Source organism: Neodiprion lecontei, chromosome 6 (genome assembly GCF_021901455.1).
Source record: "Neodiprion lecontei isolate iyNeoLeco1 chromosome 6, iyNeoLeco1.1, whole genome shotgun sequence".
Classification (NCBI taxonomy): Eukaryota; Metazoa; Arthropoda; class Insecta; order Hymenoptera; family Diprionidae; genus Neodiprion; species Neodiprion lecontei.
Genome location: NC_060265.1, coordinates 27,168,129 through 27,187,492, shown reverse-complemented (window position 1 = coordinate 27,187,492; position 19,364 = coordinate 27,168,129). Strand labels below are relative to the sequence as shown.

The following is a 19,364-nucleotide window of genomic DNA, read 5'->3' as shown; positions in this document are numbered from 1 at the left end:
ATTAATGTGATCTGCACGTGTTCCTTGGGGTGTAACAGTCTATATATATACACGTATATAATACACGTATGCGTGCGAAACGATAAATAAGTTATTCAAAATTCATAGGCAATCAGTCCACAAAATTTATTATCACCATATGAGCGATGTAAATTTTTCCGCTTCCGTTGTTAGGTATGATGGTATACCTTCTATTGTATTATCAACGCATGATATTATAATACCGTGTACTCGATTATTTGCATTGTATCTAACATACTTTATTTATAGTATCAGTTAGAATTTCAAATTGATGCTAAAGAGATATTATTCTCGTGAAACTCGTCCCGAAAAGAAATTTGCACTCTAAAGAGGGGAATTTAAGAAAGCTGTAAGTGCCATTTTTTCGAGAAAAAGACCAAAAAAGTATCCTTCAGAAAGTATGTATGTGCCAAGGCCAATGTTTTATAAAGAATTTTTCTTTCTTCTAAATGACATTCGAAGCCTTTTTAATTCGTCTCTTTCGTTACACAGACATCGATTCCACACGAAAATGGAACATCTGCGTATACCTTGTAGCTATGTATATGTTTACACAAATGTGTTTAACTTCGGTACAATATATAGATTTTTATTAAATATTTTAACTTTTTTCGCATGAATTCTATATTTATCAGACCACAACATATCACCTATTCGTAATTCCACTATGAAAACCCTGCAAGATATTAACCACTTCGATTATTTGGATGACGTCATGCCGGGGTTAGCGAAGTAGCTGTAGTAATTTACATTGGGTGCAAGTAATTTCACGCTAGAAAGTGCAGAGTAATTATTCTGTTGTGTCAATTTTCAGACGACAAGATTTTCATACTCCGTAAAATTGTCGTATTTGTCAATAGCTTGAGAATAACATGGATGCCGATTCGTCGCCTTACTGATACTCCAGTCGACAGATAAAAATATGTATTGAACTTGTTGTATTTGACGACTTGAAAATTAAGCAAACTGCAGCTGTTACCCCGAAAAATATGACGAGGTTGCTTGTGTGATCAGCTCAAAGTGACCCAAAAGAGAACATAATTAAACTCGGATAAATTTAGTAATACTTATTTGTTTTCGTATTTTTCCGTACAAATTCTATTTTTTTAAATAATACTTATATCGCGGTCTATTTCCGTCCAGTCTCATGTTCTAAAAATTTTGTCCCAACAGTCGGTAAATATCAGCAAAGTGGCGTGTAATAAAAAAACATGTGCTTAATTTTTGGCTCTTTATCAACTTGAAAATCCCTTTTATTGTAAGATTCAATCATTTCATTCAAATTATCGTTATAGAGTATAGAACATTCCTTAATCTGAAAATCGATGTTCGCAAAATTTTGTTTTGCTACGGTTGAAGTGTTGGATACACTTCAATTGGATCGCAAACAAATACAATAACAAACACAATCAGGATTTGAAAGTTGAAATAAAAAATTTATCTAGTCATCGGGTATCAGGCATTTCATATCCGGGTTGAAGTTTATCATCTCGATAAGTTTTGGCCGGTACTCTGATTCGTAGTGGAGCAGTTAAACCGCAAGATTTTTCTCAAGCCTGGTAGCAAAAAACTGGCCTTGAACCCGACGAGTTGAGCAGCAGTAATCCTTCATCATAACAATAAGTTCTTAGCGATCGAACGCATCGAACGTAAACGCACAGAGATGTCGAAGCCGTTATACCGATGACGTCTATACACCATATAAGTCCAGCACCCTTGCAGATCAAATATCGTTTTATAGTAGGAAGTAATAAATTCAACTCAAGGAGAATTCGTACCGATTTCCGCTCGATCGCCTGCGGCTAAAGTGATTTTTGAAATCGCCACACATAGGCACCACTTGCCGCGTCAAAGCTAGCGCCACTTTGCAGTATGTTTAAGAACTGTTAATACCATTGCGTGTTTCACGGAATGCGTGTAATAAGGGACATCATTACATTTTATAAAATACATGGGGGAACGATTGGTTTCCTAATTTCTACGAATATTCTTTTTAAATACGTAAAAATGATCCGAGCACCAGGGAATATATATTTTGTAAAAATTCAGAACGAGTTTTAAACTTTTTTTTAGAGGTTTATTTTTTTATTCAAATACAGCGCTTATAGTACAAGAGTCTCCTGGAGTTTCAGCTGCTTCTTGCTCTTAGCCTTAACTTGAGCAGCGATACGATCCAAGTCTCTGCGGCCTTGGCTGGTCAATTTTCTGCCACCATCTGCTCTTTCAATGAGCTTCAACTGTTCAAGGGACTGAAGTGCCTTGCGGGCAACACCACCGGCTGACCGACAAAAGTGGCTTGGGTGTGTGCCATTGCGTTTACGTCCTCCAAAAATTTTAGTCACAGCCCCAACGCCAATTGGGCTACGAATGTAGATATGACGAACCAATGCAGCACATCTGACGTAGTACCAGTCGGGATCGTAAGGGGCGAGTTCCTTGAAACGGGCTGACTTGACGATGTCTACCCATTCCGGGACACGCATCTTACCTGTCCTGAAACAGACAGAGAAAATGTTTTTACTCTATTGTCTGAATTCTAAACGTTCAAAAACTGAGCTACTCTTTTTCCCGGTCAGTCATATTTTCGAAAGTTAAGGTATCCGTGAAAGAGCAGTTTGACAATGTGTAGAAAAAATTAAGGATTAGCCACAACAGAAACGAGTGATATCTTTTGGAAGAGATTTGTATGATTTGAAGAAATTCGTACAGGCGACTTGTACGGTGGATTCAGTTTTACAATCCGAATGAAAATACAAACGAAATTCTATTGCCATAGAAGTCAACTTGTTCACTTTACGGCTCTGACTGCGCGCCTAGTTGGCAAAATGTTAGGTTATGCCCGTGTGTAAACTGTGATGCGTAAATTTGCGTAACGCTTTTACTTACTTTTTGAGGAAGGCGGCAAAGGCCTTCACAAATTTGTGTTGATCGACGTCCTTTAAGGTTACGGAAGGCATCTGAAAGAAATAATCCTTCAATTATTAATTGCTTACACCAAATTCTAAACATCAACCACATGGGTCCCGGGGAAACTGGAATGACTTGAGCATGCATTTAAAATACCTTGAAGCTCAAGTTACGATCGAATAATTGTTGAAACGGAAAAATGGAATATCTATTTATAATAGCAATAAGTAAATTTCGATATTTTTAGTATTTTGTTGCATAGAATTACGTTAAATGTATGACAAAACGTCAATTGCACACACCTCGACAACGGCTCTTACCGGAAAGAGCTAAATACAAAATGGCTGTTCTAAGAGGAAATCGTCATGAGATAAACTTTAAAAGACGAGAAACCTCGGTGTCGGTAACATACAGATAGCGTCGCCTAATTTGATGAAACTACTATATCTCGTAGACAAGCCCAGAAACCATTTTTATCGACGTGAGTATTCACGTCGATTCATGTTGCCGCCTGCGTCGTAACGGCTAAAAAAAAAAAAGAACTAGGTGGAGTTTCAAAGTCAAAAACTTGAAGCATCTCAACCTCAGAAATATATACACTACATTTGAGTTGCTAATGTTGTTGATAAATGATAAGCACGTGATAAGGTCAGGATAAAGCAGAGCCCGATTGGTTACAAGTTTTTATCACACAACGCGAGGTGCATCTGTTATTCGGTTGGAATCGGCTGTTAAAAAAAAGTAAAAAAGGCCGCGATCATTCTGTTAATTTTGTTCACACACGTACGACGTATTTTCTCTGCCCTTGATTGATTTTTATCAGTCATATTAACGGATGACTTGAGCGTTAGACAGTCATTGATAAATATGCGCTCACTTCTGGTCGGGTTCCACCGACAATGTCGGGCAGCCAAAAATATTTTAAACTACCGAATCACAATTCGATCTCAACACCAACAAGCTGCGAATTTTGTTTTGACAGAGCCGATACAATTTTCGAGGGACTTTTTGTTTCGGCAGGTAAGAGTTGATTGTTTGGCAATTATTTACATTAATTGTATCACCGTATCAGGTCAGAAAGTTTTTTGACAAATTTCATCATTGCATTAACAACAGTGTAAATAATTTGATATTCGGACTTTGAAACTGTGAAGTCTGATCTCTCATGTATGTACATATTTTATTTTTCAGTTATTCGACCCTGTATCTAGCACATACACTTATTTGCTTGGCGACGTTACAAAAAGAGAAGCAATACTGATAGACCCGGTCATCGAGCATGCCGAGCGTGATGCAAACATGATAAATGAACTGGGACTTTGCCTGAAATATGCAGGTACATAAGTCAAGTAGTAAGATTTTCGTAGTATCAAGCATTCAACTCTGTTTTCTGGTACTTACGTTCCTCTGATTCCACAGTGAATACTCATATGCATGCAGACCACATTACCGGTACCGGAAAATTGAAGATTCTTTTACCTAGCTGCCGATCAATGATATCACGTGCTAGTGGCGCTGAAGCTGATATATTACTGAACCCTCAAGACAATATAGAATTTGGAAGGCATCAGCTCAAAGTCTTACCAACTCCGGGTCACACTGAAGGTAGATTTCATTTCTCAATCTATTCCTCTATATTTATTTACAGCTAACGCGTACATTGTGTTTCAAAGGCTGCGTCACATACGTTTGTCACGAACAGGGAATCGCCTTCACTGGCGACACTCTTCTGATACGTGGATGTGGACGAACTGATTTTCAGGTTAGTATCGCAGTTGAGCAGTATTTTTTTTTTATCTATGAGGGGAAAACAAAGATTGTACAAATGTTCATTTTTTTCTATTTATTTATTTTTCCTCCATATGTTTTTGATTTGTATGAGTCGGTGAATGTTATTATTAGATCGATTTTTCTTGGCAAATAGATAAACAATTTTATTTATTTTCGGAAATTTGTTTTTCCTGTGAGGAGAAAGATTTCTAAATCAGTACGCCGGAACGAAGGAATTATTTTACATCTTAAATATTTTTCTTTGGTTATTCAGGGTGGTTCTTCAGCGACTCTCTACAAATCTGTACATTCCGTGATTTTTAATTTTCCGTTGAACTATAGATTATATCCGGCGCACGACTACACTGGGAGAACTGTGACAACGGTGGGTGAAGAAAAGGTGTACAACCCAAGATTGAGTAAATCTTTGGACGAGTTTATTCATATAATGGAAAACCTAAATCTGCCTTATCCCAAGATGATTGGTAATTAAAGTTCACTCTGTATATAATATGTCGCATGTCCTACGCAGTATTGCGAATGGAAAAGTATCATTCGAATCGTTTTTCAGATAAAGCAGTCCCTGCAAATAAAATTTGCGGATTATTTGAGCTTGATGAACAGAAAAATATGTAAAAAAAATATATAGCTGCATATGTATGCGAAGGTGAATCGCCTCCCACGTGTAAATAAGATATTGTGTCGATAAACAAATAGAAATATAAATATAGAGAAAAACGAGCAATTCAAATGAAGTTGGGGTTTATGCAGCAAAAGATAAGAAATGAATATGTACAACGTATAAATACATATCAAATCCAAAAATATAGTATTGTTATAAAACAAAATTGTTTATTTTTAATAAATTGTGACACATGTCTTATGTAAATAAGTATGAAAAACATTTTATGTCTGGATCGATAAGTGTTATTGCGATAACATCAGCCGCGAGCACAGCTTTCGTTGGTATTGCAAACGCAGAATCGGCTGATGGTCGACTAGAAGAGACAGTCGGGTCGCATCCCGGCGGTTTTGACGGACATCCGTTCGATCCAATCGATCACAAGCAATCCTCGACAATATGACGTCACCGGTGCAATTAAACTTCTACCAAACTTAATCAATCCCCTACACAACAAATGTTCGTCTGGGGCAGCAAAGGCGCAAATTCAGACACGTACATACATACATACATACATGCAGATTATTAGAAAATAAGAGTGAACGGCGGAGGTGGAGGAATAAATTCGAGGTGTTGATTGGAGAATTTTTGAATGAATCATTAATGCGACTGGTTTGATATTCAGCGAAGAAGTCGGTTCCTTGCATTCCGTGCGACGTGCTTCGCGAATCGAATTGCACTTCGTTGAAATTTCTCCAAGTGTAGGACCTCCCGTCACGGCAATACGGGGTAGATTCTTATACCGCATAGCTGAGGGTTGAAATCGATACAGTTTCCATGGTAACGCGGCTACTCGCTGGGCGGCCGACGCTCAGGCCAAGGCTACTCCACTCGTGCGTTTTCATACTGTTGGTCTGAAAGATGGTCTTTTTTTTGCACAAGATTAAAGTAAAAGAAATAAAAAAAACACTAAAAAAAAAAGAAAATCGAAACAATGAAAATTAAAAAACGCTCGTATAACTTTGTCATGGCGGGAAAAAAATTGCGCGCAAAAATTACAGTGACCTCGTTAGCCGCATATTCGTATGCTTCGGACATCTTTTTAATGATCTGCATGTACGTACATGTATGTATGTGCATACACATGCAGATCTCTTTTAATATTCACGTTCAAGGTTGCATAGTTATGTCGCTTATCATTCGGCATAACTATTTCGGATCATACTGTACTTATGATTTGCAAGCCAATAGTTTACACATCGCACTTGATCGGGTTGAATTACATTTCATCGTTTATCGATAGTTTTGTTTTTTCTTTAACTGTTCAAAATTCTCCGAGTCAATATAAGTATAATTTGCGTATCCTTGTTATTGATATAATTATATTAGTATGGGACATTCGGATATTCCACAGCATTATTGCGAAAATACATAATACATACATGTATTTGTGCGTAGATAACTTGTATAAGCTAAACGATCTGAAATCATCCCGAGAGGTTTACTATAATTGCTTTCAATTCGTTGGAGCGTGGCCATTACGCAAGAAACTTGATTGTGTACCGCGGTATGCTCCGCATAATGGTATAATAATTCCCAGTGTCCCTCGAACGCTGAAGGGTATAATCCATCACATCAGCAGCGGGGTATAGAAATGGCAATCAGCCGATTGATAATTTGCCTTTGCGTTTTGCGTCGCTACCGAACGGCGCAAAAAAGAAAAAAATGATGCAGAACTGAACCAAATTGGATGTGTTTTGTTAGCCAAATTTTGAAGAAAAAAAAAGAAAATAAATAAGTAAAAGACTCATGTGATCGGTAAGTATTAAAAAATCCGTCAACGAGCAGCTTTTTCCAATTTCCTTTCCGAAAGTTGGAAAACAAAACACAACCATTAATATCAGACAAAACATCGTCCGCTGGAACGTTGCTAAGTCGTCAAACCGTTGCTGGTTATTTGTATATGCATACAATAAACATTGGTAAACGGATCGAGTCATATTGAAGTTGGTAACGTTACCGCAACGATTCATCCTGAAGAAAAAAACCGTCATTTCACGATTTTGGTAACTGCCTGAAATCCGGCAAACCGTAATAAAACAAAACACACTCATATTTTGACGTCCTAGTCCCTTAAAAATCATTGTGAAATTAAAAATGAGTGATTATTTTCCCAATTCTTCGTTACGATCACGTTACCAACTTTAACCTCGTCACCTCGAATTACAGCAGCGTCGTCTACGGTTCACGCAAGCCGTTCTCCAGCCGGATGCGAATCGCGGTTCGCAAGGCAAAAATTTGAAAGACCAGTTTTCCCGCGCCGTATCGACTCGCCGGCAACTTCAGGCCCCTCGCCCCGCGGTACCGAGTCCGCCATCTTGATTCTACACTGTCGGCGACGACGGCGACGCTTCGCGACCCACCCAGTGCTGCGGTAAACGGGCGATTGAACCCTGCTGCACACGAATTACTGGCTCCCGGAGCAGTCGCGTCAAAAGACGGTTTTCGTGCGGGTAGTAAGGACAGGAGAGAGAATATAAGTTGGGAAAAAAGGGCAGGAGAGTAAACGGATAATAGAAGTCAACCGAACTCGTGATAAAACTGTGCCGCTGCGGAACAATTTCGAGATGACAGGGCTATTGATGCCTGTTTTTATCGGGGTGTTTCTCGCCTTTCGAACCGAGGTGAGTTTATTCGTTATGCCTACATTATACTCCTGCACTGTACGCACGTCACTGTCTTACAATTCCGTAGTATACGATAGCTCTGTCAACTTCTTCATCGTCAACGAATTAAAATGCATCTTCGATCCATGTTATACATCCTCTATATACACCTTATTATACACATATTATATTGATCTCGCGACTGCTTCATTTGTCGCCGCTTGCACTACGTTACAATAAATACTTTTAAAAAAAATCGCTAATTCGATCCGTTCTGTGGCAGGTTTCGTTCTCGCCACTTTTCCGTCGATACAAGCTGACAATAATATTTCTCTCGTAGAGATAAATTTCCCCGTTTCTCGCATTCTCCTCCTGAGTCCGCGATTCGCGGGTTCCTCGTTGATCGTTGCGTTAAATGCGACCGCGATTTACTCGCGTGTGTTGTCGTTAGATAGGAAATATTGTGCGGTTAAACTTCGCCTTCGTCGTTGTGCTAAATATTGATCGGGGTTTTATTCACCCCCGCAATTCTTTCGCTTTGCGTATAAACAATCGACTGTGCACTCGATCGTTTGCACACGTTTCTACGAGCGGCGCCTGTGTGCAGGCGTTGTGAAAAAAAAGACAATCTACTCTCGCCGTACGTGCGGAGTGATTTCGCAAAGCTCGCACGGCGGCTCCTCTATAATACATCAACGTCCCGACACCTGAACGTCCTTTTCATCAAACTGACGTAAAATCAATTATTCGTACAATCGGGCCCTGCAGTGACTCGAGTCGCGGGTATTATACATGGACCGTACATATTTACAGGCATGTATAATCAATCCGAAAACCCGACACGCACACCCGCCGAAATAACTTCGAGTTATAACTTGTAACGTCAATTTTCGTGCGATTCAACGTCAGCCGCGGCTGCTCGTTACAATCTGTGTATTTTACACACATATGCACAACGACGAATCGCTTCCATATCGATCCTGATAATACGGCGTACGATCGAGCCTTTAATATTGCCAGGATTCGTGTTCGTTATGCAAACTTGTCGGTGAAAAAAGCGGGCAGCATTTCCACGCTAACTACCTAGTCACGTTTTCGAAACAACCTGCGCCGGCTTATTTACGAGTAGTTGAATCATCAACAGCAGTTTCACGTCGTCCGCAATAACTTTGTACGATAAACTTGTACTTTTTCAAATTTTATCGCTTACAAATTACAATTCGTCGGTTTCTATTCCCCCGAAATTTCCAGAGGTTGTTAACGTTCGTTACCTTATTACAATGAAACAATGGGTAATTTTAATAACAACTCGTCGATCCACAGCTCCAGCCATAATCCAGCTTACATAATAATATATTTTTCCACAGTCAACTTCTTCAAAGTTATTCCAAAGTCGGAGAATAGTGATTTTTCCTGCAGAGTTTCATCGCGTATCGTAACGCGACTAACGATTCAGTCACCCGAAGTTTCATACGTTCAGTTATTGAAATTATACGAGGCTCTGCAGCATCGACAACGAACAGCTAGCAAAAATATTCTGCAAGAATAGCAGCGCGTCGCTTTGGGAATTGGCTATTTTGCACGTCGTTGGAGAATAAAACCGAGCAAGCACTTCTATAATTTTTACTCGGCAAATTTTTTCTACCATAATTTTACAATCGTCCCAAATGCAATATTATCAATCGTTTTCCAAACGGTCGCGCACCTTGTTTCGACCGACCGTATCGCAGGTGTGTTCACATGCATCCGAGGGATGCGGATGGGACAGGAAGATTTGAAACGGGTAGAAAGGACGCGGAGATAGGGTCCTAGATCCTGTTGCAGCTCGGGCTACCGAAATTGTCTTTTCTTTCATTCTAGCGGGAGTTTCTTCGCTTTGTAAATATGTATAATAATACCACCGAAAAACCCGCGCCGCCTCTAATTTGCGCGTTTAATACTTGAGAATTTTAAGCAGCAGGAAAATAGCGGTTTATATTCATCTTATACTCGGCTAAAATACGAAATTTATGTACAGGCAGGTATATACCGATACGTACCTTTTAAAGCAAATAATAATAAGAATAATAATTGAAAAAGTTTTTAACCTTGATAGAAGTAAAGTGTCTCTTTGAAATGGTAATATAAAGTTTTGTATCATCTCGTTCATCGATTATACGAGTATACGTGTATACGTGACATATAATCCAACCAAATTGGTTCAATTTAACCGGGCCGGGGTTGTATCGCTTTGTAGTTTATATAATATGTAATACCTATAATATGTATGTATACGTAAGCTTTCGTAGCGGCGTATGAAAATCAATTCAATATTGTGAATTGATTGGTACGCGGGTATAAAGTCTACACAATGTGTGTTGTATGTATTGTAGTTGAATTACAGAGCAGACGAGGTTTATAATATATTATTCTCTATTGCGGGTTATTCTTCATTTCATTTGAACAAATTACTCAGGTATTATATTTATATGTAACTTTAACCGTTGGCCATAACTTATTTATCCGCAAATTATTTACTTAATCGACGATTTATAGATTCGCCGTAACGATCAATAATTAATAAATAACAATCGATGGATGAAATTAAATTTCAATGAAGATATGCATCGATTTGATGCCAGACTAACAGACGTAACCGCGTGGAACCATTTCAAATTTCTATCAATGATGCTTCAAATCTACTCTCCGAACTTGGGTTTGAATAATTATGCGATTTTCGTCTTACAGTTTATACGCCATCGAGTACGCACGTTTAAATCCATACCTAGACAAAATACGATCCATTCGATTATTTTTTTTTCAATCGCGAGATTCAAATGGCAGATTTCTTTTCATATCAAATATTTCGTCAATTATGTATGAAATGTAGGAGGGAAAAATTCGCGAAACCATCTCCACGGAAGATAGCGAGTAAAACATTTTTCCTTTTCAACTTTTCTCCTTAGCACTTATACAGCTTGTCGTTAACCGCTGTCGCAAAATAAACGCTAAAATTGTTGAAAGCGATAAATTGGATCATTTTGATAAGAGCCTAACGTTCTAGATTTGGATTTCTTGTGTTCAAATCGTTGTAAGAAAAAAAGAAAACCTCATTTTGCACACTCCGGTCTATCTACTTTGCGCTGCATCTTAATATAACGTAAATTCGAGTACATAGGCAGGTAGTAGTTATACATCGTATGAAGCAGTCTGGTACGTTTTCGCATCGTTTGGCGCTATCCGATCCGTAGGTATTAACCCTGTTAATTATACGTTAACGAGGTGTTAACTGTTGAAGAGACTGCGTTAACATTAATTCGGATGCTGCAGCCTCTCTAATTAAGTCGCTCCAATTATTATACAACTTATAACGCCTCTTATACGGAGTACAGAACTCTGCAGCAGCGCAGCGATTGGTTACAATTAGAGCAAATTTCTTCGAGGATATTTGATACGTGTTGCACGTAGATGAAGGAGGGGGGGGGGGGGGGGGTGCATATTAGAAGAAAATTCCCACACTTGTAGGCATATTGTTAAATGTTGCACGCGAAACTTTTCGCACACGTGCAGCTCTTCTTGGCGAACTGATTGCTTTACCTACATCGACATGTGTGCGTGTGCATATATATATATATATATATATATGCATACAGGACATATAATGTATAATACTTGAGGCTGGAAACCAGATGTGTAACCAAAGTCGCATCGATCGCGCTGATTATATGTATGTAGGATGTAGGTACACATATGTAACAGGCGGGTACGTACATAACACACATGCCGTATATTGGCGGTATGTGTTCCCCGGTTGATTGCCAAGTTTTGCCGCCCATCGACGGCCGAGCAAACAATGCGCGTGTAACAATTTTCCCTCAATAAACATAGGCACGTACCTGTATGACAACGGACTTTTAACGAATAATTAATTGGACAAAAAAAAAAAAATGTCTCGCATGTGTCTGAGCGTGTGTTTGTTGTATGAAAAATCAGTAATACTTCAGACCTTGACCCGCAGAGGCAGGGGGCATCGTGGATGCGTATCAGAAATGTTACACGTATTAAACGAATGTTTAGTTTATTTTCAAATCTATTATTAACGTCCTCAGCTGTGTTAGGGATCGAGGAGTCGTAAGTTGTAACGGATGTGTGTACGAGTAGACGTTTTAGAAAAGTTTGTTGAATGAATTGGGCGGTGAAACGGTCTCGCAGCCTGTTATCCACGTGTGTGGAGAGTCTAAAGCGTCGCGTGAAGCTGAAGCTTCTTAAGGTCGCCCCGGCGGTCAGATTCACTTAAACGCATTAGCCTAATCCAGTTAGATCCAACCTATAACGGTGAAAATAGAGAAGAAAGGAAGGAAGGGACGAAGAACAGAGGCAAAGAGAGTCGGGGTATAAAAATTGAAAGCTTTCCCGTATAATCAGCTTATTATTTATTACAAGATGCGAACGATGCACGTCGAAAGGTGCGACGTTGCTGTAACTACGTTTCATAATAAATTGAGCGATACAATTCGATCTCTTTATTTCGCATCATTGCTGCATAAGTATATTTACAACTCGACATTCGTGTATTACATTTTTCACGATATTCAACGCGTGTTCCCTATCGATTTTTTTATTTCTTATCGATCTTATCCTTGTTGAAGATCCAGCTTTGATACGTTAACGCGCCTACACGAGGGTTAATTCGGGGCTCGTTGAAACGCATCTGTTATTCTTTCTACGCGTGAAGGTTAAACCTGCAACCCTTGTTCGTTGCACGGACCTTCGATGACTGTAATTCGATTTAAGTGAGATGAAAGGATATCTGCGAGACCTTTTTAGCGGAGAGTTTTTCCTACGGTATTTATTATATCTTGATTTATCTCTCTCTCTCTCTCTCTCTTTTTTGTCTCTCTTCCAATACGGGCGTTATTCTTTATTCACTGTATTTCCGATAGTTACGAAGTTAAGAAAATACCCTCGTGTCAGTTGCTCGAGTCTAAAATACGATTCGAATCGTTGGTATTTAACGCACAACGCGATGAGACTGAAGTTAGTAACGTTCACGTAACGAAGCATCGTGAAAGAAAATCATTATTGTACAATTTTAGAATGACTTTCAAAATTTAAGACAATCCTTAAAGTGCCAAGTAACGAAGTTATGATTTTTTCCCAAACACGAATCATTACGATAACGTTACTAACATCCACCTCATTTTCATAAACATGCATCGTTACGGTGAAGCTACCGACTTGATTCTCATGCAATGCGTACATAGAACACATAGAATATATCATATATATATATATATATATATATATATATATATATATATATATAACCTCGCAATTACCAAAAAAGGATCGAAAATACCGCAAAATGGTTAGGTGTACCTCGTTTTTCCTAATTCCAAAAATATTCAAACAGTTTTTTAACGATACCTGTTTTACTGAATATTTCAACTTACTGTAAGAAACGAAATTTTTCTCAGCGTGCAGCAGCGTTTCAAAAGTTTATCTTCATTCCACCATGCCGGTCCATTTATACATATTGTATTTGGGTGAAAAAGCGGCAGCGAATTGATCTCTTACGAATCACCCCGTTGTGTCGAGCTCGATAATTTTTGAAAAAGTATAAAGGAGGCTAAGAAATATGTATTCCGCTACGAAATTTTCCTTCCATTTATTTACGCCGAATTCTCACTGAACGCGGGTCACAGTAACGAGAGAATTGTTTGTTGCGCGGAGATTAACGAAGATGAGAAGTACACGCCGGTGGTAAAACGCTATCACAATGTGTGCCCTTGTTCGAACTTTCACACTTTAATCCTGGCCGACGAGGAGCCATGGAACGAACATGAAAACCTTTTTAACTAACGCGAGTTCCGACAACGACATTTACAACAACGTGGGGCGAAAAATAAAATTTTATTTATCTCTCTTGTTGCGTCTGGGCTTCTTCTGCTTTTTTTTTAAATGTTTTTATTACGATTATGCCAAAGGTTGCCAGTTTTGAAGAAATAATATATCATTTAAAATTGCTCGATTTCAGGAAATCAAGGCACTTCAAACTAACAATGCGCCAGCTTGTTTGATCTTGTAAAATCGTTTACTTGCAGTAACTAGAAATTATTTACCGGACTGTCAGAAAGATATTTAAACGAAACAAAAATTGCAAACTTCGTCGAACGATTAAAAATTTGTGTAAAAGCAATTAACATTTATTACGTGAGTTTAACGTGTATCGCAAGGTGAAATCCGACGAAATATTTCATCGGTAGAACGTGATGTATTATAATTTCATTAGACGTACTGGAATTTTTTCAATCCCGAACCGAATAGTTATTCGTTTCGCAATTACAAGTAAACAATTCTCTATTTGAAAATAAATTTTACAATTGGTTAAAATTTAGCAAGTTTAAGAAATATTTCTCTAAGTTGTACGTTTTACTTGTAACGCTCAATCTAACTTCAGCGACGGGAAAGAAAATCAAGAAAACGAGAAAAGCATAATCTATATATTACGTCGTCTGTAATGTAGAATAAATTGCACATCCGGATATCGATGACTCGAAACGAAACGAACGGATGCAGAAAATGATCTTTTGATCGTTCGCGATCCGAGCGTCCGACCTTCCTATACTTTCATCCGAGGGCAGGGTGTTAAAAACTCGACGTTTAGTCCTCTGTAAATCCCCGTAAGAACAGCTGCAGCATGGCGGTGAAATCGCGCAGCTCAGGATCGAGACGATGATCGCGATTTGAATGCCTGAACAGGCCGGCGAGGATCAATTTCTCCTCTCGAGTTTAGATACGCGGACCGAATTCCTACCACGATTTTAATAACCTCAGGGTCTGACTCTTATTGTACAGCCTAGCCGGGGAATCCGCTGCGGAAAGGCTGCCTGCGGAGGATCGAAATTGACTCGCTATAAGTTGCCAAGCTCACATGCCGACGTGTGTTTATATCTGCGTTACATCCGTTCGTTTTTCGCGTATCAAACACACGTTTCCCAAACTTGAGTTTCCCCCAACGATTGTCGGCTTGTTTATTGCACATTATTTATCATTCATTTATACCGTTATCCAGAGAAGAGGCACCGTCGTAATATCGGGAGAGTACCTCGAGGGTTGAATGCATCTTCATAGTTTCCTACGTGCGTGCCGAGTCAGAGCACCGCAGGATAACACGCTTGAGTGCCCGTCGTGCCGTGTAATCTAAATGCGAGTATATTGTAACCATGCCACGCGGCTAATCGCGGCTGCAGTTCGGTATAAACCCGACATCGTCAAAGCTTGAACGAAAATCTTTGAAGCAACGACGAACGCAGTCTAGTCTGCAGTCTAGGGTGATTCATTTTTTCAACTTTTCTTTTTTTTTTTTTTTCTGTTTTAAGGTGTCACACGAAAAGTATGCAACAAATATTGAATAAAAAAATAACCGTCAGAAAACCTGGAGGATGTAAGGAAAATATTTAGAGGTCGGTAACGATTATTGTGATATTTTTTATTTATCTTTATATGTACATTAGTCGTATTTTTTTCGTATCGTAGTCCAATTAATCATTGTTCGTAAAAATCAGTACCGACAACGAAATAGGGTCGTTAAGGTGATGCTATACTTTGCTTTCCGTAGCAAAAACTGTTATTTAAATTTCTCCGAGACGATTAATCTTTCGGATAAACGACGATTACAGCCGCAACTGTGGAGTTGTTAGGCGCGGTTTGATGCTGATTGGTGAACGATTAATTGAATCGCGTTACAAAAAATACAAAGAAAAAACTAATACACGTATATATATATATATATAAATCCGCAAGGTGTACACGTAAAAATAAATAAAAAATATTACAATAATTGGTAGCGACCTCTAAATATTTTCCTATCTCCTACAGGTTTTGTAAGAGTTTTTTCTTCAGTATTTGTCACAAAGTGGCAAATTTTTCGAGTGGCGCGTTAAAAAGAAAAAAAGAGGTAAAAAATGAGCAACCCTCGTGCAAGTCTCTTCTATTCTCTCAATTTGTCACTAATTGACCGATGGCATTGGTCGCCTTTTTATTTGGCGAAGAACAAAACTGCTGCAGCATGACTAGCTATAATGTTATGTCATTCGCCACACCTACATACATGTGTATATGTATATATATATATATATAGATGCATGACGTCGTCGCGAATGAGTCAAATAGTCATAGTTGAAGGGAAGTCGTCGTTCGCCGCGTTCAACGCACTTCTCTTCAGACTACGAGGGGGGCCATATGTAATATGCATTATGCCTACATGTCGCATATCATCTCCTCGAGAACTCTCTGGAGTGTTGAAAGTGGTGCGTGTATTGAAACAACCGCGAATTTCTCATTTTGAAAATTAAAAGAGGGGAATCAACGTTCGTCTTGATGCGTGTAATGATATGTTTGTCAATTTTTCGAGGCATCGATCGGTGTTTGCGTACGTAATTGCGAAGTTTCGAATTGAGGGAAAATCGATCGGTTTAAACGACTCTTGAGAACGGACCTTGCAGTTCACGATTCGAAATCGCTTCAGGCCTCCTCCTTTCCTGCTCAAAATTACAATCGAGATCTGTCTGTTACAATATGCTAATTCAAGCCGAATAAGCCAAGCCTTTCAGTTTCATTCGGTATGAATTACACACGCAGAAGCGTTAGATCATCGTTCGCGTAGAGAATAACGATGCGAATCAAACCGATCGTGGATCGGTTATGCGTAATATTACACGCGAGCATCGGCCCTCGAGGTGTAGGAGAAAGAAAAATCGACTCAAAGTTTTTCGAATTTGATTTATGTAAAAAGCGAATAATTCTTACGCGTTGTCCTGTAAAAAATAGCGGTGTTTAAATTGACCGAAGTCATCCAGCGGTTTCGATCGTACCGTAAAAAAACGTTCCTGACCAATTCGAATCAACATCTACGCATCGACACACGAAACCATATTCCATAAAAGTCGGACGCGTTGTATTCGCGTTCATTATTACACATGGTGTAAGAAACGAATCGAAAAGCCAACGTCGCGCAGCTTTTACGATGCAGGAACGCAAAACATTCGGTCGAATCGTTTCGGCTCCAACACCGTCCTTGCAACCTGACGGCGAGTGATAATTGCGCCTTTTGTCTCGAGTATTAGACGCCTGGATTTACGAGGATATTCCACCTCTGCGGCTAACTGTAAGAGTCGTTTTCGTAAGGTTACACTTGGCGCGAGGTTGGCCTCTGGGGGTGGTTTTGCCGCTTTTGTTGTCCCCGAGCGAATCGATATGTCCGATTCAGAGCACTGGCGGGTACCTTATATAATCCACACACCGCGCAGAGCTTTCGCCGTTATCCGTCTCTCGACCCCCGCGAATCAGGAGTGACGTCACGCGGACTTTAATCAACCAATCAACCCTAACGCGGCCGGTGCTAAACCCCCACCACCACCAACACCATAAATGTATACGGCAGCTGGAGGGCGAGATGGGACCGGAAATGAACCCTTTCGTCGCTCCGCCATTTACCCCCTTCACCCTCCTTTCCTCTACCGGCAGTCATCCCCACCCTGCGGATAAATACCCCCTGTACGTGTCCTGTACACAGGAAGACAACGCGCTTACCACCGTCACCTAAATTTTCCCGCTTCCCCCTTTCCTCGTTTCCTCTTTTTCTTTTTCTTTTTTTTTACTTTATCTTTTCCTCTTCGTTTCGCCGAAAAGCCACCACGTCCGCATCCACAGCACTTTGTCCATTCGCGGCCAATGGCGAATACGTTGGCGAAAATCGAACGATTTCAGTCGGCGTTGTTCGCGGAGGATGAAGAAGAAAATGGGGTGGACGGATCGAGCCGGAGGGCTGAAGGAAACCCCCAATGCTGCTGCAGTCGTGGAAGAACGAAACTTCCCGCAACGCTTTTGCGTCGCCTCGAGTGTGTTATCACCTTAGAGGCCTTGGATTTGGCTGATCCGATAGACACGGAGCCGGAAAAACTCGAGGAAAACTCCTGTGGTTAAGGTTAAATGCATGATGATGTCATTTTTTTCAAATTGGAACGTTTCGCGTACGAGAGCGACCTGGATAATATGGTTATTCGTGAATGTCGGCTGTTGGAGTGATCGAGTTAATTGTATGTAACGAATTATATACGCATCTTAATCAGATCACTTTGATAGTGCGAATTTACTGTCTCTAATTAGTACAAATATATGCATAACCCTTTGAGTGATAGTGGCAAGTATTCTTACCACCTATTTTACATTCATTTTTCGCATACTTGGAGAACTTTGAAAATATATTTCTTATAAGTTTTTTGCTATTTCTGATAGTGGACCAAGAGGTTTTCAATACTCGAGAGTGATTATTGCGATGTAATGTAAATTATTATCGTTGGAAACAAATTGATTGAAAAAAATCGTGAAAATTGTAAGGAATAATTCATTTCCGAGAAATTTACCCCTCTACGCGTACACGTGTTTTACATAAATTATAAGTTTTCGGGGTCGCTGATTACGAATCTGAAATCGGATATAAAAAATTCAAAACGGCGGATCCAATATGGCGGACTAAAATTTCAAACTCGATCGAATCCGGTGAAAAAACTCTGTCCAGGGGTTTTCGGGGTCGCTAATTACGAATCTGAAATCAGATATTGTAACTCCGGTATGGCGAATTCAATCAGCGACCCCAAAAACTCGTGCAAATAGTTTTTTGACCGGATTTGATTAAATCTAAAATTTACGACCACCATATCGGATCCGCCCTCTTGAATTTTTAAATTCTGCTTTCAGATTCTTAACCAGCCACCAATAAAACTACAGACTACTATCTTGTTATAAAAGTTGACTCAAAGGGTTAAATAACGCTTTTGGTACGGCAATTGCTTCATTCCGGCAAGCGGAGGACAGATTGTAGGTTGTTGGATATTTCTAGGTGAAAATGAGAGGAGAATTTTCACGCAACGTGCAGGGAGAACCCTTTTCACTCTCACGATTATATTCCTCCGCAGGAAAAGTTTTGATTGTGAAATCCAGGCCACTGTTACAGCCACAACTGTTATTATTATTCCTGGGTCTACGATGTGGCTTGTTTTATTATACCTACTTTATTGTTTGTAACGAGTGCGACGATGATTCGCTCGTAACGCATATCGCGCGCCAGATGAACCGCGAATAATCCTTTTATCCCAGCTCATCTCAAACCCGATGCTTTTGATCCTTACAATCGCGATTATACCTGTGTTGTACTTTCGAGATGTAGCGTGTTCTTTGCCCGATTATTCTCCATATTTATCCGCTCTTCTATTTTTATCCGTATTGTAATACGAAGAGGGCGAAGCTACGAGGATTTTACGTTTATCCATCTATGCGATAAATGTTTTTTTTTTTTTTTAACGCCGCACAATATCGATTCGAACAACTTGAAAAAA

The 19,364-nt window shown here is 39.5% G+C and overlaps 3 protein-coding genes across 5 annotated transcripts in view; 2 read left to right on the top strand and 1 right to left on the bottom strand.

Annotated features, from left to right (window-relative positions):
• Positions 1–2,076: 2,076 nt before the first annotated feature.
• On the bottom strand, positions 2,077–3,318 carry LOC107225216 (40S ribosomal protein S19). Its single transcript, XM_015665603.2, has 3 exons — positions 3,231–3,318; positions 2,908–2,978; positions 2,077–2,514 (listed from the first exon to the last, which is right to left on the bottom strand). Exons 2-3 carry the CDS (start codon positions 2,976–2,978, stop codon positions 2,124–2,126), a joined length of 462 nt encoding a protein of 153 aa, XP_015521089.1. The 5' UTR covers positions 3,231–3,318; the 3' UTR covers positions 2,077–2,123.
• Positions 3,319–3,417: 99 nt separating this feature from the next.
• On the top strand, positions 3,418–5,575 carry LOC107225214 (persulfide dioxygenase ETHE1, mitochondrial). Its single transcript, XM_015665601.2, has 6 exons — positions 3,418–3,948; positions 4,120–4,264; positions 4,348–4,533; positions 4,602–4,690; positions 4,973–5,183; positions 5,270–5,575. The coding sequence occupies exons 1-6, from the start codon at positions 3,796–3,798 to the stop codon at positions 5,332–5,334; spliced, it is 849 nt and encodes a 282-aa protein (XP_015521087.2). The 5' UTR covers positions 3,418–3,795; the 3' UTR covers positions 5,335–5,575.
• Positions 5,576–7,720: 2,145 nt separating this feature from the next.
• Positions 7,721–19,364, top strand: part of LOC107225228 (amyloid-beta-like protein) — a 40,247-nt gene continuing 28,603 nt past the window's right edge. For 2 of the 3 annotated variants that reach the window (XM_046743360.1, XM_015665625.2), the window contains exon 1: positions 7,722–8,004. In XM_046743360.1, coding sequence (XP_046599316.1) covers positions 7,948–8,004 — 57 coding nt within the window. In that variant the 5' untranslated portion in view covers positions 7,722–7,947. Of the gene's footprint in view, positions 8,005–19,364 lie in introns of all 3 variants that reach the window. The other variant, XM_046743361.1, reaches the window with a different exon arrangement.

Excerpts from the sequence above, each read along its gene's own strand:
- LOC107225216 (XM_015665603.2), bottom strand. The coding sequence starts at position 2,978 with ATGCCTTCCGTAACCTTAAAGGACGTCGATCAACACAAATTTGTGAAG. Across the intron at positions 2,515-2,907 it reads TTTGCCGCCTTCCTCAAAAA|GACAGGTAAGATGCGTGTCC; the intron begins GTAAGTAAAAGC and ends TGTCTGTTTCAG.
- LOC107225214 (XM_015665601.2), top strand. The coding sequence starts at position 3,796 with ATGCGCTCACTTCTGGTCGGGTTCCACCGACAATGTCGGGCAGCCAAA. Across the intron at positions 3,949-4,119 it reads GGGACTTTTTGTTTCGGCAG|TTATTCGACCCTGTATCTAG; the intron begins GTAAGAGTTGAT and ends TTTATTTTTCAG. Across the intron at positions 4,691-4,972 it reads GTGGACGAACTGATTTTCAG|GGTGGTTCTTCAGCGACTCT; the intron begins GTTAGTATCGCA and ends TTGGTTATTCAG.